This window comes from Anguilla anguilla, chromosome 1 (genome assembly GCF_013347855.1).
Source record: "Anguilla anguilla isolate fAngAng1 chromosome 1, fAngAng1.pri, whole genome shotgun sequence".
In the NCBI taxonomy this organism is placed as follows: domain Eukaryota; kingdom Metazoa; phylum Chordata; class Actinopteri; order Anguilliformes; family Anguillidae; genus Anguilla; species Anguilla anguilla.
Genome location: NC_049201.1, coordinates 49646306 through 49663092, shown reverse-complemented (window position 1 = coordinate 49663092; position 16787 = coordinate 49646306). Strand labels below are relative to the sequence as shown.

General features: G+C 47.0%; 1 protein-coding gene across 12 annotated transcripts in view; it reads right to left on the bottom strand.

Annotated features, from left to right (window-relative positions):
- Positions 1–803: 803 nt before the first annotated feature.
- The window catches only part of LOC118234940 (E3 ubiquitin-protein ligase UBR5-like), a 60428-nt gene continuing 44444 nt past the window's right edge, over positions 804–16787 (bottom strand). For 8 of the 12 annotated variants that reach the window (XM_035431826.1, XM_035431862.1, XM_035431844.1 and 5 more), the window contains 21 exons: positions 16502–16759; positions 14398–14666; positions 13625–13836; positions 13037–13270; positions 12452–12528; positions 10809–10981; positions 9759–9872; positions 8161–8384; positions 7540–7660; positions 7004–7349; positions 6498–6585; positions 6236–6380; positions 5367–5497; positions 4659–4719; positions 4330–4511; positions 4141–4225; positions 3430–3585; positions 2904–3017; positions 2197–2341; positions 1898–1983; positions 804–1769 (listed from right to left, as the gene is read on the bottom strand). In XM_035431826.1, coding sequence (XP_035287717.1) covers positions 1557–1769; positions 1898–1983; positions 2197–2341; positions 2904–3017; positions 3430–3585; positions 4141–4225; positions 4330–4511; positions 4659–4719; positions 5367–5497; positions 6236–6380; positions 6498–6585; positions 7004–7349; positions 7540–7660; positions 8161–8384; positions 9759–9872; positions 10809–10981; positions 12452–12528; positions 13037–13270; positions 13625–13836; positions 14398–14666; positions 16502–16759 — 3434 coding nt within the window. In that variant the 3' untranslated portion in view covers positions 804–1556. The remainder of the gene's footprint in view (positions 1770–1897; positions 1984–2196; positions 2342–2903; positions 3018–3429; positions 3586–4140; positions 4226–4329; positions 4512–4658; positions 4720–5366; positions 5498–6235; positions 6381–6497; positions 6586–7003; positions 7350–7539; positions 7661–8160; positions 8385–9758; positions 9873–10808; positions 10982–12451; positions 12529–13036; positions 13271–13624; positions 13837–14397; positions 14667–16501; positions 16760–16787) is intronic. The other 4 variants (XM_035431835.1, XM_035431878.1, XM_035431854.1 and 1 more) reach the window with 2 other exon arrangements.

Below are 16787 nucleotides of genomic sequence, written 5' to 3'. Positions count from 1 at the left end.
CGATGTAAAGCCAGTATTCTTGGAAATGAAAGCAAAACATTTTCACTGCTTCATAAAGTATGTATTTTTATATCCCATAATTTCAACAGTATTTTTTTACAAAAAAAATATTTTTTCAAAAATGAATATATGCTCAATTTTAAAATACAAACTGAAAATAAAATGCCATTTCAGACTAACATTCAATTAGTTTATTTTATTTTTGTCGAATCTGTAGAGCAAAAACAATGTGATTCTGATGTAACTTACTGTAGCCTTACCATCTTATTGATGTGCTACTGGCGTACAAAATGGGAAGAACCTCAGGCCGAATGGTACAGAAGGTTAAACACTAAAACTATCACGTAATTAGTGTTGTCCTTTGTAGCCATATATTCAAATGTCATTAAAGACATAGGTCAAAGGTGGCATTATATTTAGATTTTCCTTACATAGGCTGACCGACTTACTCTTTTTTTACAGAAATGTATTCTTTTTGGGACCAAGTATCCATCCAGACAGGTTTCTAAATTCGTTCTAAAAATGTTTTTCTTAAAATTCTATGGACAGGTTTCATAAAGTCCATTTTAAGACCATGATTTATATCAAAGCACTAGACTTGCATTAAGTGGGTGAAAAAACCCACCTAATGCAACTTTAATACAAAGTTAAAAAATCGAGTAAACTAATATTTTTGTAAGAACTGATATTTAACTACATTTAAATCCTATGGATGTAAACATCTATTTAGGGCTCTAAAAGTACACTGGATCCAACTTTAACTTTGAGGAGGGGGTATTTGTAAAGAAGTCAGCAGCCAACTACACAATATGTGCATTTATTTTGAACTATACACCAATAACACAAAACAGAAATTTTCTTCCAGAAAAAGTATCTATACCCTGCCATATGGACTTTTCCACATTGAAAGTTATCCTTCTGTTCCCTTTAAGTATTCATTTTGTGAATTGTAAATAAAATCCCCACATAAAAATTGTGGCTAAAATGACTTAAATCCTTATAAACCTATTTGCAGTGAAGTCTTTGAATTTTCAACTACAAGAGACCAGGAAGAGCCCAAATTTATATTCTACATCCAATTTTATTTTTGAAATTACCCCCTACCCCCCTATTCAAGAAAAATTACTTTTCACAAAGGCAGCAGTGAACTTTCAGTGATATTAAGTATTCTGTTTTGGGCAAAAAACAATACTCACAGTGTAGCAATCAATTATTATTACTTCTGCTGTCATCTTTGGCTGGGGTTTGGCTGTCAGTTTATACTGTCTGGCCAAATTCCTGGGAAGGTACAGTTCAAGCTGGTATAGCAGAGAGCTATGGGGGTTCAGCATTACAAACCCAATGTAGGAATGTATCTCTCCTCAGAAAACTGAAAATAAAATGAGAACAAACTGCCTGCATTTTACAATGCAGACAAAAATTACCACCAGGAATAACAAATTGTTTTTTTTTAATTTAATAAAACTGTATAGACAAAAAAATAAATCTACAAAAAAATGGAACTAGCAATATTACACAACAGTAAACACGTTTTTTTTTTTTCCTTCGGTCAACCTCTACACGAAACCAAAGTTCTTGGTCTTAATGGCTAGTAAAAGTTTCTGCTTGAGAATCTGTTTGGAAGAGTAGAGTGGCACGTAGAGGCGGGAGATGCAGGTGTTGGCGGTGGGGAGGTGCTGGTCGTCCGGAGGACGAATAGTGATGGAGGGCATGGGCTGGAAACCCTCCTCACTGGCCGGCAAAGACGGGCTAGAGGTCCAGAAGTAGACCTGCAGGGGGCGATGGAAGAGAGATTCCTGAAGCTGAGGAACAGGCAGACTTCTAGAACACTTCAGTAAGATAATTAGCATGTCTATCTTCTCCGGAAAGCTGAGAGGGCGTTTGGAGGTTCTCTTACCAGATCTTGTCTCTCGGTCATGCTCATCTTCTCTGTGATGGACCAGAACCAGCGCTTGAACTGCAGTAGCTTCTCTGCATTTTCCCCTGAAGAGATTCAATGACACAAAGCAGCCAAATTACAATGCATACTCAAAACACACGTGTAGGCAAACATATGCACAAGCCATGTTCAATAAATGTGATTTCAATTTTTTTCCAATACAGTGCTACCTTGAAAATAAATACACAAGTTACATTGGCCACATGAAGCCTTCCCAAACCCCTCCACGTGCAAACATCGGCGAGTGAATCCTGTACCTGATTCGTCGTTGAAGGAAGTAAAGCTGATGAGCATCTGCACATTGACCTCTCCACAGCCGTTGACCAGCAGCCTGAAGTCCTCCGCCGTTAGGTCCTCAAGAGAATTTTTCGGAAGCACGTCCAACAGGCCCTTCCTCATGGCCTACAGAGACGACACTTTCAGCACTGTGCACCAGCACTCACGCACCTTCTCAAACCTTTCCCTGGTACTACTTCCACATTATCCAGAGCACATCATTCCACTTAGGTCTAACCACCAACTCCAGTGTCACGTTACTTTACCAGTACATATAAAAACATGGCTACATATACTGATAATGCTAGCAGTTGACTATAATTGCCATAAAATATGATTATGCTAATATAACTCCTGAGTTGCTTAATCTAGCGTTACTTATGTTTTTTCGGTAGTCACCACTAGTCTTTCTACTGAATGCACATACGCACTCTGTTTTGTATATCAACCTAATTAAGTGTCATGACTGATACCACAAATAGCAGCTAATCCGGCAAGTACACAGGAACTCAGCAATGATCCAACGACCGCTCCAGAGTTGGCATTTGGACATGCAGATGTCCCTTTACATGTTCTTCTTCTTCACATGTTCCTCTAAATCATTGTTGGCTTTATATCCTTTGTTTTCAAAGCAGAACAGACGAGCGTCCCTGTGAGATTATAGCCGAACCCTGTTTAGTGCACTCACGTGCAGAGGCTGCTCGGCCACCACCAGCATGCGGTGCTCCGCATACTTCCTCACGTACTCGTACACGTTCAGCGGCGTCACCGGCATATTCACACCGCCAGACAGGAGCTCCACCTGTTACAAACATAAAACATTACAACCAGACAGGAGCTCCACCTGTTACAAACATAAAACATTACAACCAGACAGGAGCTCCACCTGTTACAAACACAAAACATTACACCCCTGGAAAAACCTCCACCCAGCTGTTATTAGATTTTCAGTGAATAGCTCGGTGAAAGTCATACAAGGCTGAGCTACACTCAAGATTAAATTGCAGGGGGAAGCCATTTCCCGCTCCTCGATGGCTAATATCTCCAATCTTGTTTTCTTTGAAGGGCGCATGCGGCAGGGCCGTCCATTTTTGCTTTTCAAATTGGGGAGTTTGACAAGCGGCCTTTCCCAGATATAAAAGCACCAAAAATAAACATGTTGAATTTTCCATTCCATTAAGCTCGCAGACCGCCTGTGACAGGCGCTCCCTTACCTGCCCGGCGCCCTCCTCTTTGCAGAGGTCGATGGCGAAGGCCAGCTCCATCTGGGCGAAGACCGCCTCGGCCTCGCCGGTCTGGGCGTGGCGGAAAAGCTGCCGCAAACTCTCGTACGTCACCGGGTCGAAGAACGCAAAGTCGTGCCAGTTCACCTGCGCACGAAGGCGTGACATCAGTGACGCAAAATACACATACGCGCACACACGCACATACACACACACACACTCACAGCCTTTTTAATACTGCCAGGTCTAAAATGAGCCACACTGGCGCCTCAAGACAGTGTCTCAAATGCTGAGAGGTTAAAACTGTTTGGCAAAAAAAAAAAACAAACATACGGCACTGCAGTGAGGTACTTTCTGATCTGGAGTCATTTTCCATTTCATGGTGGGAGTGAACCAATATTTGATCATGTCAGACCAGCTAGCCTATTTGTTGCAGTGGTTATCAAGCCAGTAGGCACAAAATCAAACAAAACCCTGAGAACTCTGTAGCTGTGACGAGCAGCGTTGCCAACTCAACAACTTTGTTGCCAGATTTAGCAGACCCCCCCATAGCCATCTTCATTTCTCAAAAGCAACACCCTTTGAAGAACTGAGATTTATCAGTACATTTTGTGATTATTTGCAATTATTTGAGTGAGTGCTGTCAATCAGAGCTGAGAGAGAGAGAGAGAGAATAAGTTATGTTTGAAAGACTATTCTTACCTTTCTTCCAAGTAGAACCTTGATTACGTGTCTGTTCAAGGTTATGGGACACAGTTCATTCTGAAGCAGGCATAGCCCAAGTATCCTGGGAAGAGGAATATGGAAGCATTTTTAAATCGCTGCTCTTTACTGATGTTTTGAGTCTGTGTATTACCCATGTATGGGCCAGAGAGACGGGTGTGGCTGTACCGGCCGATGTTGCGGAAGCAGTTGAGCCGGGCCTCCGTGTTCTTGCCGGGCCGGGGCGAGTAGAAGCCCCTCTTGCCCGGCTGGTAGAAGAGGGGGGCGTTGTCGTCTCCGTCGTCGGGGTCGTCCAGCTCCATGTCCACCACGCTGCGGGTGGAGCCGTGCCGCTTGCGGTTCTCCTGCTGCTGAGACAGGGCGCACGGTGTCACACACACACACACCCACACACACCGACACGTACGCACACACACACACACAGGCCATCTCTCATGCACACACACAGTCACTCAGATGTTTGGACCCAGTGTACTGTTAACTAAAAAACTGCTCACCTGCGATTTATCGGAGGAGTCCAGCATGCCGAGGTCTAGTATACTATTTGCCCCATTTTCCCTGTAGAGAGAGACGGACATAAGGAAATTACAATGTTAATGACAGGAAAAGGCCAAGAGATTATCTAGTGCTGTATCTAGAACACAAAGTGCCTCTGCTTCTACTACAGGACCTGGACAGCCAACCCATGCATAAACAAGTGTGTTTGGAGTGGTGGTTTGGCAAAGACATATCTGTGGATAAGAGCAGAAATGTACAAAATATAAAATGTACAAAATATAGCATGCAGTGTTGGTTTGGTGAAGCTGTGAATGGACTAAATGGACTGGTAAATGGACTGCATTTATATAGCGCTTTTATCCAAAGCGCTTTACAATTGATGCCAAGCTTTGGTGAAGCTGTGGCTAAGTGTCTGAGCATACAGAGTGTGTAAGGTGCAGGGTTTGAATGTACAGAGTGTATGGTACAGGGCATAACTGTACAGAGCGTAGAGTGCAGGGTGTAAGTGTACACAGTGTAGGGTGCAGGGTGTGAATGTACAGAGTGTAGGGTGCTGGGAGTGAGTGTACAGAGTGTAGGGTGCTGGGAGTGAGTGCACAGAGTGTAGAGTACAGGGCGTAAGTGCAGAGTGTAGGGTGCTGGGAGTGAGTGTACAGAGTGTAGGGTGCAGGGCGTGAGTGTAGAGTGTTGGGTGCAGAGTGCTCCACCTTCCGTGTGCGATAATGAGCTCCATGGCCTCCTCCACCCGGGCCCTGAGGGAGTCCTCGCTGGCCAGCAGCAGCAGCAGCTGGGCGGGGGACAGCTCCAGCAGCATGCCTGTGATCTTACTGGCGAATGCCTGAGGACACAGACACAGAACGACTTTCAGATGCAGCTCAGCTGCTAAAACATCTCTTAACACAACGCAGGTCTCGGCTCACTACCATTAGTGTGCTCTCTGAACCTTTCAGTTTTTCACAAGTAGTTTAGTTTCACAGACCAGTCCCCACCTTCAGAATTTAACACTTTGCTGAAGGTGCAACAATTAACTAAAATGTAAGAATTATTGATCTGAGCACATTACAGAAATTCTAGATAAAGTGAGATAAAATTGAGATAAAATTTAGAATTATTTGTAACACAATCATTTATTTCTGGTATAAAGAGACATTAAAGGGATAGTCCAACTTTCGCTTTTTGGCTTTCTTACCCATAGTTAGACAGTGACATCAATACCAATGTCATCCAGTACAAAAATATTACACAATATTTGCGTGCTAACTATGGGTAAGAAAGCCAAAAACGAATTTCCCAAAAAGTGGGACAATCCCTTTAAGAGGCGAATCCCTCATTAGACATTAAGTGTCTAATCAAAAACAATTAACAACTGGTTATAAGAAATGCAACTGCAGTTGGAATGAAAAGCAGCATACACAGGGGGGCCCAGGGTCGGGGGCCCCTGATATAATTTTTACATCATAAACAGATCTGCTTTCATTCACTGCTGAGCTCCTGTTAAAAGTGAACTCAAACCGAAGCCTGAGAGCAGTGGGGTGTGCTGAGGGGCAGGGCGGGGCAGGGCGGGGCAGGGCAGTACCGGCTGCATGGTGTGCACCCTGGGGTACAGCCTCTCGCCCAGGGCCTGCCTGTGGGCCGGCAGCGGGTCCGGCTCCTCGCTGGGGTTCCCTTCGGAGGCGGGCCTAAAGGGCCGGGTGTCGACGGACAGCTGTCTCCTCGAATCCCTGAGACACACACACAGACACACACACGGGGATGAGAGGGGCAGCTCCAGTCTCAAAGCACTACGGGGCGTGGTTTTGTTTGAGAGGACGGCGGGTGGCAGCGTGTGATTGGCTCACCTGTCCCGGTCTCTGCGAGACCCCGCCCTCAGGCCTCCGCTCCTTCTCTCTCTCTCTCGGTCTCTGTTCCGCAGACGCTGCATCAGATCTGCACACAGGAAGATTCATTCTGTCATCCCACATTCACTAAAACCACCGGCATTCAACACCCACTCACCAGCTGTGAGAGAAACCATGACGACAGCGCACAATAATGTCAAATGGCCTCAACAAAAACTGAGGCCATTCTGCAAATTAAAAACCAGGGCAAAGCACAGCCCAGTTTGATCCGCGTTCCAACAAAAAATTCCCAGGCAAACATTGTAACAAAAGGCCCTCACCAGTGAGCACAAACACATGTCCAAACATTGGCACTAACCTGACCAAACCAAAGCAAAATAAAAACCATAAAAAGCAAAAAAAAAAATCCACTCTTGGAGAAAGTGCGATAAAACAGGCACGCTATTCACGGAGAGCGTGCTCAGACCGGCTGCGGGCCCAGGTGCATTGTGGGCAGGGGTACGTACTGCTGGCCTGCATGCCCTTGGCGGCGCTCTGCACGCAGTCCAGGTTGGGCAGCTTGTCGCCGGAGAGGAAGGCCTGGGCGACGGCGGTGTAGAAGCTGCGCGCCACGCCGCTGCCCTCGCCCGGCTCGTCCTTGAAGGTGACCTTGACGCGGTGCACGGCCATGGGCGTGGTGGCGCAGCGGCGGCCGAAGTGCGCGTTGAGCTGCCGCATGGTCTGCTGGATGAGCTGCTCGCGGTCGCGCTCCACCTCCAGCGCCAGGTCCCGCGACTGCTGGTTGCGCAGCTTCTCCATCTCCCGCCGGAACTTGGACTCCTTCACCTCGAAGCCGCCCAGCTCCGTCAGGATCTGCCCCGAGCGCCAGGAACGGGGACAAAGGTCACACCAACGGATTCATTTTACACCATTTTTACAATTCCAAGCAAAAATGTCAGCTCTGATATCGTGCTTGATATCAGCTGGATATCAACCCCTGTCCGCTGGCTATAGTGTGCAGAGGGTACTGTTCATTCAGACCCGGTGTAAAAAGCGCACTCACGGATCCGGGCTCCGCCCCCACGTCCTCCATGAACACGCGGCCGAAGAGCTCCAGAGAGAGGCGCCAGCGCCCCAGCAGCATGTCATGGGAGATCAACATGCCCATGAAACTGCAGTGAGGCCTGGAGAGAGAGAGAAAGAGAGAGAGAGTGAGGGGGGGGGGAGAGAGGGGGAGATAGAGAGGGAGAGGGAGAGAAAACCATGTCACTACATCTATGGAGAGAAAACTACGCTGCCACTCACACTTTTACGCAACTAGCTAGTTTCAACAGAGGGAAAAACAAAAAAAGCAAATGCAGAGGGGATGAGGGTTAGCGAGTGGCAAGTTTGAGTCTAGCATATGCGCTAGCCAACTACATCTGTAGCGGTGGAACACAGTTAGCCACATCCTGCCAGGGCACAGGGGCAAATGTCAGGCCTAGGAGTTCTGATGCTTCAGCGGCCACAAGCCGCCCACAAGGTTAACGGCTACAGGCGACAGCGCTAACTCTCCTGCAGTAAACTGCCTGAGTCGCAGTGTGCTAAAGGAGACCAGCCACTGGCTCACAGGCTGGAGTGTCAGTGAGCAAAATGCAGGGCAGGTACGTTAAAAAGGGGAGGTAACATGGGGGGGGGTGCGTACCTGAAGGAGGGGAGCGGTGGCCCCTCGCTCTCGGCCAGCCCGATCTCGGCCAGCAGGCTGCTCTTGAGCTGGGCCGCCAGGTCCTGGGCGGAGGGGCCGGGCTTGGGCACCTCGGGCTCCGGCTCGGCCACGCCCACACCCGCGTCCTCCCCGGCCTTCCGCTGGGACTGCATGCTCATCACGTTCCTCATGTTGGCCGAGTACGACATCTTAGTGGGCAGGATCTGAGCGAGGAGGAGGAGGAGAGTCACAAAGCACACGGTGATCTTTACTGCCAACCAATCCTTCATTCATCTGGTTATAGCAGCACTTTGACCAGTACCCATAACACAATAAAACATAAAACAATAGAAATTGACGTATTTGATGGTAAATGTATTTTTCAAAAATGTTCACAACCTTTTCTTTTTTATACTTTGTGTACCCTCGCTTTTGCAAGGATAACCCTACGGAGTCATTAATGGTCAGCCATTTTGTGGTTGCTTCTGAGGTATGCTAGGGATCATGCTCTTGCTGAAAGATCCAGTTGTGGCCAAGGTTGAGTCTCCTGGTACCAAGGGAACCAAGATTTTGACCACAATGTCTCGATACATGCTGGAGTTCACGTTTCCATTGACCTTAACATGAAAGATCCACAGTATTATTTCACTGTAGGCATTACATTTACATTTTCAGCACATGCACCCTTTTTCCAATACCAAATCAACCTTTTGGTATGCATGGCTAACAAGCTCAATTTTTGACCATAACACCTGGTTCCAATTGTTTCAACGGCAAAACAAAATTCCAATGCCATTTGGTTTCCTCCAGAAGCAACTCCAGATGCTTATTTTATTGATTTCTCCCAATGGTTTTTTCTTTAGATAACCCTTCCAAAAAACCTGTTAGCATAGCAGTGGTGTCAGATGGTAGATTTGTGCTCCCAAGACACAACAAAGATTACAGCTCTTTCTTTGCCTTCCAAGCCACCTGCTCATGGTGTAAGGGGCCAAGATACACTTGCATCCTCTACCAGGCAGGTTTATCACTGTTCCAGGGTTTTTTATTTTATTTGTAAGGAAAAGACCGTTCATTTCATTTTTTATACCCCAGGGAAATAGAAAGCCATGGGAGGCGACAATAAACCTTAGCCAAAATTGAAATTAAATTAAAGTATCATGTTAAGTCAGAGATTTACTTTTGTTGGGGTTCAATTAAAAGAAATATCAATAGTGTGAATACTTGTGAAAAGAAAGTTATTTTTGGAAAGAAAAATATTTGTTAAACAGAATCGTTATCTGAGCAACAGTATAAGTTTAAAAGGATGAGTTTCACATTTCATAGCTCATAAATATATATGTACTGTTTAGTCTTCTTTACTCATCTTTATCAAATTTGTGAATAATTCTGGAGGGCACTGCAGCCATTTAGGTAAGACAAACTTACTCTATTGTAGATTAATCTGGTAAATTTTGAATCATATAAGACCATTTACATTTACCAGACTGTGGACCCCATCCACACACTATAAGATCGCTACAACAGGAAGAGTAACTCTGCAGGCCAGAATGAAAGATCAGACTGGTGATGCGCTGTGGCAGACTGGTATCCATGGTTACCTCCAGGCAGTTCCTGTCCACGGTCACCTCGGTAAGGCCTTTGCTGGCACTGAATGAAGAGGAGTACAGTCCCTGACTGGGCCTCCCAAACAGGTCCTCCTTCCTTGCGTTCGGCTACAAAGCATCAAAAGAAGAAACATTGCTTGTAAGTTTGTAAGGACAGTTTTTACAGAACATATTTACAAGATTAGTTAACAAGTTACACAACACGGGTTTAGTACACAGTCACACTGCAAATACAGGATGAACAAGTAAAACTAATTACTTAAATGTACTGTTTCTCTGTGAAATTAGCCACCAGATCTCCATTAATTTGAGGTAACAAATATCTGTGGCACATGTACAGGAAAAACAAAACTTCAGCCCAAATGACGAACAGACTAAACCTTTAGTTATTGACTCATAGTTACTGTATGTGTGCTCTCAAAGTGAAAACAGATTAAAAGAACAGAACATGAAACAGTTTAACCCTTTCCCTTAATTTTATGGATTAAACTTGCAAGTGAAAACCTTGATTAATATTCCAACTTAATCATTCTCTAATCCAGAAAAACAAATCAGGCAAGAAACAAATGTTGCAAGTCATGAGCTGCAAGGACAAGGACAGGATGGAGTACACAACACGTGTGTATGTACACACATTTAAATGCAAAAGTTCAAGGTCTATAAAGTTATGATTTCAATAGGTCGCAGACTTCAGGCCGTCTTTGAATGTAAAGGATTTGCAACCAAGTATTACGTGTGTTGACTTCACTGAAGATTATGTTCATTTGCATTTGCTCCCCTATAATGGAGGGACTAATGTAAACAGGGCTGTAATTTGTACATGGATCACCTGATATGGATGTAAACAAACACACACATCATGTGACTGGTCGTTCTGTACCCAGTCCTGCCCTTTATCTTGCAGCTCATGACCTGCACCGCTTGAATCTGCCATATTTAAGTTTCCTAAGGCCAACAACCAGAGAAACAAAAACACAAAACTCAAGGCAACCTAAATATGGGCACCCTAAACAGGAGGGCGCGGCGGGAAGCTGGGGGGTTTACCTGTAACAGGTGCGGCTGGTCCGCCAGCGGGATGGCCTCAGCCAGGGGAACCTCGAAGGGGTTCGGGGGGATGCAGCCCAGGAAGGTCATGGAGTCGGAGCGGCGGAAGAAGGCGTGGTTCTGCCCCGTCTCGGCAGGTACGGGCTCCTCGTCTTTGTCCTGGAGGGTGCAGCCTGAGGGGGAGAAGAACCAGCCAGCGCTGTTTAGCCTCTACCATTCAACATGCTGTTCCCCGAGGCCATGTTCTAAAGCCCTAAAATCTACTGTTCCCCAAGGCCATGTTCCAAAGCCCTAAAATCTACTGTTCCCCAAGGCCATGTTCCAAAGCCCTAAAATCTACTGTTCCCCAAGGCCATGTTCCAAAGCCCTAAAATCTACTGTTCCCCAAGGCCATGTTCCAAAGCCCTAAAATCTACTGTTCCCCAAGGCCATGTTCCAAAGCCCTAAAATCTACTGTTCCCCAAGGCCATGTTCCAAAGCCCTAAAATCTACTGTTCCCCAAGGCCATGTTCTAAAGCCTTACACTCTACTGTTCTCCAAGGCCCCTGTTCTAAAGCCCTAAAATCTACTGTTCCCCAAGGCCATGTTCCAAAGCCCTAAAATCTACTGTTCCCCAAGGCCATGTTCCAAAGCCCTAAAATCTACTGTTCCCCAAGGCCATGTTCTAAAGCCCTAAAATCTACTGTTCCCCAAGGCCATGTTCCAAAGCCCTAAAATCTACTGTTCCCCAAGGCCATGTTCTAAAGCCTTACACTCTACTGTTCTCCAAGGCCCCTGTTCTAAAGCCCTAAAATCTACTGTTCCCCAAGGCCATGTTCCAAAGCCCTAAAATCTACTGTTCCCCAAGGCCATGTTCCAAAGCCCTAAAATCTACTGTTCCCCAAGGCCATGTTCCAAAGCCCTAAAATCTACTGTTCCCCAAGGCCATGTTCTAAAGCCCTAAAATCTACTGTTCCCCAAGGCCATGTTCTAAAGCCCTAAAATCTACTGTTCCCCAAGGCCATGTTCTAAAGCCTTACACTCTACTGTTCTCCAAGGCCATGTTCCAAAGCCCTAAAATCTACTGTTCCCCAAGGCCATGCTCTAAAGCCTTAAACTCTACTGTTCTCCAAGGCCCCTGTTCTAAAGCCCTAATTACAAATATGTCCTTATACAAAAACCCTGTGTATAGAGAAATTCATAGACCTGAGATAAAGCACATCAAATAAAGAACAATATACTTCTTAAAATAAAATACCTCATTTCCTTACTGGGTTTAAATTAATGACCAAGCCATGGCTCGATAGCAGCTTTTCATGCAAGATGAAAGGAACATTAGCCAACCCCACTGCATTAGCAATATTATCTCTATGGTGCACTCGCACTGATGACAGGGACCTGAAGAGCAGCGCTCTGATCTGAGCTGTACCTTTATGAAACTCCCTCTTCCTCCTGCCACAAGTCTGCCTAAATCCTCTCCTGCTGTGTCTGCCTTCCAGAGAGCCTAGCGGTGCTTCACAGGTCATCACACAGACGCGTCATTAGCACAGCAGCACAGTCACACCGCACAGAGCGCTCAGTCACAGGAAGCACAGCCGCAGCCCGGCGCCACAGCGCTAACGGAGCCGCGCGGACGGCGCGAGCGCGACGCGCCAGCCACTCACTCTGATTGGTGTCCTCGTCGTTCTCGTGCTCAGAGTCCTCGTTGTTGTCCAGACCCAGCTCCAGAATCTCTCGCGGTCTGAGAGAGAGAGAGAGAGAGAGAGAGAGAGAGAGAGAGAGAGAGGGGGTAAAGAGAGAGAAAGAGACGTGGTTAAAGGATGCAAGGTGCTCAGTTTGTGTATTGTCCATCACTAACCCTTCATCCTTCACCACTTCCGCCTCCCTGCTTTCCCTCTAACCTTAAGTAAACGTGAGCTGCTAGCTCGTTTTTAATGCATTAATCTGCACGGCTAAATATATTAAAAGGCACGAAACAAGGATTTTTATATCAGCTCACATTTTCTTTGATATAGATCTCCTTTCTGTTTTTGCTTTCAACAAATGAACTGGCCCACTGTGCATTAACCTGAAACACCTGAGAGAGTGTGAACATGTCTTTGTGGGGACTTACTCATTATTTCTCAAATGGCATTTAGGGAATTACACAGTCCATGTTCTCATTATAATGGCAGTTCAGTTAGGTTCTGGATTCACACAGTGCACCATGGGAAATGACTAAAGCTGGAAGTGTCTGAGCATGCGGGCACCTCTTCCTGTCGATCTGCGGCGTCTCCAGGGTGGTCTGCTGGTTCATGGCCTTGATCCAGTAGATGAGGGCCTGGAAGACGTAGGCCACATGCTTGAGCGAGCACACGTCCAGCACGGGCAGCACGTCTGAGTGCTCGTCGTTGTGGGAGCGCATCAGCGAGAGGGCGTAGTTCAGGAAGTCCCCGCGGGCCGACAGCATGCCCTGCCGCGCGCTGAGCAGCGTGGCCGCACGCCTGAAACACACACACACACATGCTAATTAATCTGACACGCAGGTGCTGCCAACGGAATGTCAGAAATCAAACAGAATTGAGTACGTGAGTGTGTAAGTCCACTTGCAGACATTAACACATTTCAGATGTTGGTGGCTTATGTGGACATCCAAGCAGGACAGAGTTCCTGTGTGGTCCAGATTTTTTTTGACACTGGGTAACTGATTATATGTGAGGAGGGAAAGTTTAGTAACCCATGGAAATGTACTGATATGTTGATATGTTTGTGTTGAATCACAGGTGAGTGAGATGTATGTAAGTATGGAGAGTGAGTGTACTCTGAGTGCCCTGTCCCGGGCCGTATCGGGGCCTCACCTCCGCCCCTCCAGGCTGCGCAGGCTGGCCTCCTCCCGGGCGGTGACGCGCTCCCGCCGGCCCGAGTGCTGCGAGGCGTGCAGCGGGTGGCTGGGGTGCCCCGGGTCGCCGGCGGAGGACAGGGCCGAGCCGTAGCGCAGCTGAGCCTCCGTGGAGTCCATGATGGACACCATCCAGTTCCAGGTGGGGATCAGCTTCTCCTCCACGTAGTTCTGAAAGCACACACATAATGAACACATCTGATCCTCACATACACACATACTCAACACTTCTGATCCTCACACACACACACACATACTCAACACTTCTGATCCTCACACACACACACATACTCAACACTTCTGATCCTCACACACACACACACATACTCAACACTTCTGATCCTCACACACACACACATACTCAACACTTCTGATCCTCACACACACACACACATACTCAACACTTCTGATCCTCACACACACACACATACTCAACACTTCTGATCCTCACACACACACACACATACTCAACACTTCTGATCCTCACACACACACACATACTCAACACTTCTGATCCTCACACACACACACACTCAATAGATCTGATCCATACACACACACACACACACACACACACACAAACCGATCTGATCCATACACACACACACAAACTCAACGCATCTGATTCTCATGCGCACACACAAACACACACTCAACAGATCTGATATCTGACCTTCAGACATATACATATACACACACACACACACAAACACACACAGCGATGCTCCTCACCTGCAGGTTGACAGCGTCCTGGTAGGACAGCTTGACGGCGGCGGGGTACTGGGAGTACACCAGGTGGTTGTATTTGGGGATGAGGCCCATGAGGTCGGAGATCTGGCGGATGACGATGCTGTAGGCGCGCGCCAGGCTGCTGGCCGAGGTCAGGTAGCTGCTGGAGCTGCTGGCCTCCAGGGCCGCCGCCGCCGCCGCCGCGCTGGTGCTGATGGCCCCGCTCCGCCGCAGGTTAGACGGGTCGATGTAGATCAGCCCGGTGGAGCTCGCTGTGGAGGTGTACACACGCACGGACACACAACACACACACACATATAGACACACAACATACACACACATACAGACACACAACATACACACGCACGCATAGACACACACATACAGACACACAACACGCACGAACACACACACACACATACAAACACACACACACACGCATGGACACACACACACATAGACACACACATACAGACACACAACACACACACACACACATACAGACACACAAACACACACACACAGACGCACGCACACACAACACACATACAGACACACACACACGCACAGACACACACATACAGACACACACACACACACACGCACGGACACACACATGAACACACACAAACACACGCACGCACACACATACAGACACACACACACACACACACAGACAGACAGACAGACAGACACACACATATACATACACAGACGCATATAAAATAACACAATGAGTCTCTGTTTCTGTCCATTAAATTAAGAATTACTGGGGCAGACAAGTACCATACTCCTGCAACTCAAAACACACGTCTTAATAACCTCACTCCCCTTGAGTTGCGTGCTGTGCACTTTGTTTCTGACCTTGATTATAAGGGCTTGTTTAGTGGCCTTTATTAGTCCTTCATTAGTAACTGGGGTGTAAACTGTAGGCTTCAGCACAATTTTGATTTGTGAGGCAATGGGTCTGTATTTCGAAATATCACACATTTTGCTCCAAAACCATCTGATATAGTAAGAAACAATCAATATATATGATCCAGCTAACACAACCCTGTTACAACATACACATACAACCAAAATGAGGAGGAGGTTTACTGACGTCACAGTTTAAAACTAAGATAAATGGCACAAGCACAATGATGATGAGGTCAAGTTGGAAATCTAAACAATGACGTTGGCAGTGTTGCTAGAGAGCAAATCGAAAGTATTCTGCTTCGATCCATAATGATAGGGATCGATTTTTGCATGTTGTATCAGCTGGATTGGATCGTTGCCCTATGAACCAATACCTTAATCCGGATCAATGTATTGCTACACCCCTACAAGTGACTGTACATATTGTTATAAATTGCTCACAATCGCCTCAATCGCCTCGGGAATTATACCCAAATCTTTGTTCTCTTTCAGGACCTTAATTCTGTTTATCTGAAGGACAGCATCACCCACAGCACAGAGCCCCCATCTCTCTGCTGAGGGATTGTATTTTTATTTTGTCCAGAGGGAAGCGTGCCACTTACTGGCCCCAACAAAATACACTTACAGCAGCAACTCAGATATACCAGCTAAGCCAAACTATACTTAGCTTCATCGGTTCACATGAGAATGCTACAGGAGATTGTGGCCTGACTCCTGGGCTAAATAACAAATATTAAGAGAGCAACTGCACTGTGACCATTTGCATTTCTAGGCCAGACACTGTACTCCAACATTCTCTGGCAATCCAGGAGCACACAGAGAAGCACAACTCCCTTCAATCACATGCTGCCCGCAGCAGTTTTCACTTTGCAGTTCACTTGCTAAGCTGCCTATTTCAGCAGGAGTCACTACTGCATGATCCCAATCACAAGCACAATCCCGCCAACTAAAATTCTCCCTCCCCAAGTGAAGCAATGGCCATTTGTGTGCTGCCCGGTGTGGCTGCTGGTCACCGTCAGCAGTAAGAACGGTTTTAAGGTTTTAACAGATAAAAGTGTGACGACAACAGGGTGGGTGCAGAACACTGAGTTTTCACCACAGTTAGATATCTGAAGTTCAAGGGAGAGGTCAGAACACTAAAATTTAAACTGTTTCAAATGTGTGACCATCCCGGGGCTTCCCCACTCACCCACAGGGGTGGAGGAGCTGGAGGGGGCGGTGCCGGCGGCCCTCTGGCTGGGGGTGCTGCGCACGGCCCACTGCATGGAGCGCGGGGCCTGGGCGGCGCCGCCGGCCTGCGAGGCGCCCGAGGCGCGCTCCAGCGGCTCGTCCAGCAGGACGGTCTCCTGGTCCGCCTCGTCGCTCTGGCTGCTGCTGCTGTCCGAGTCGCTCGAGTCGTTGGACTGGGAGTCGTCCTCTGAAAAGAAGGCAGGGACACTGCTGGCACCTTCAGGAGGGAGGAGGGATTCAGAACA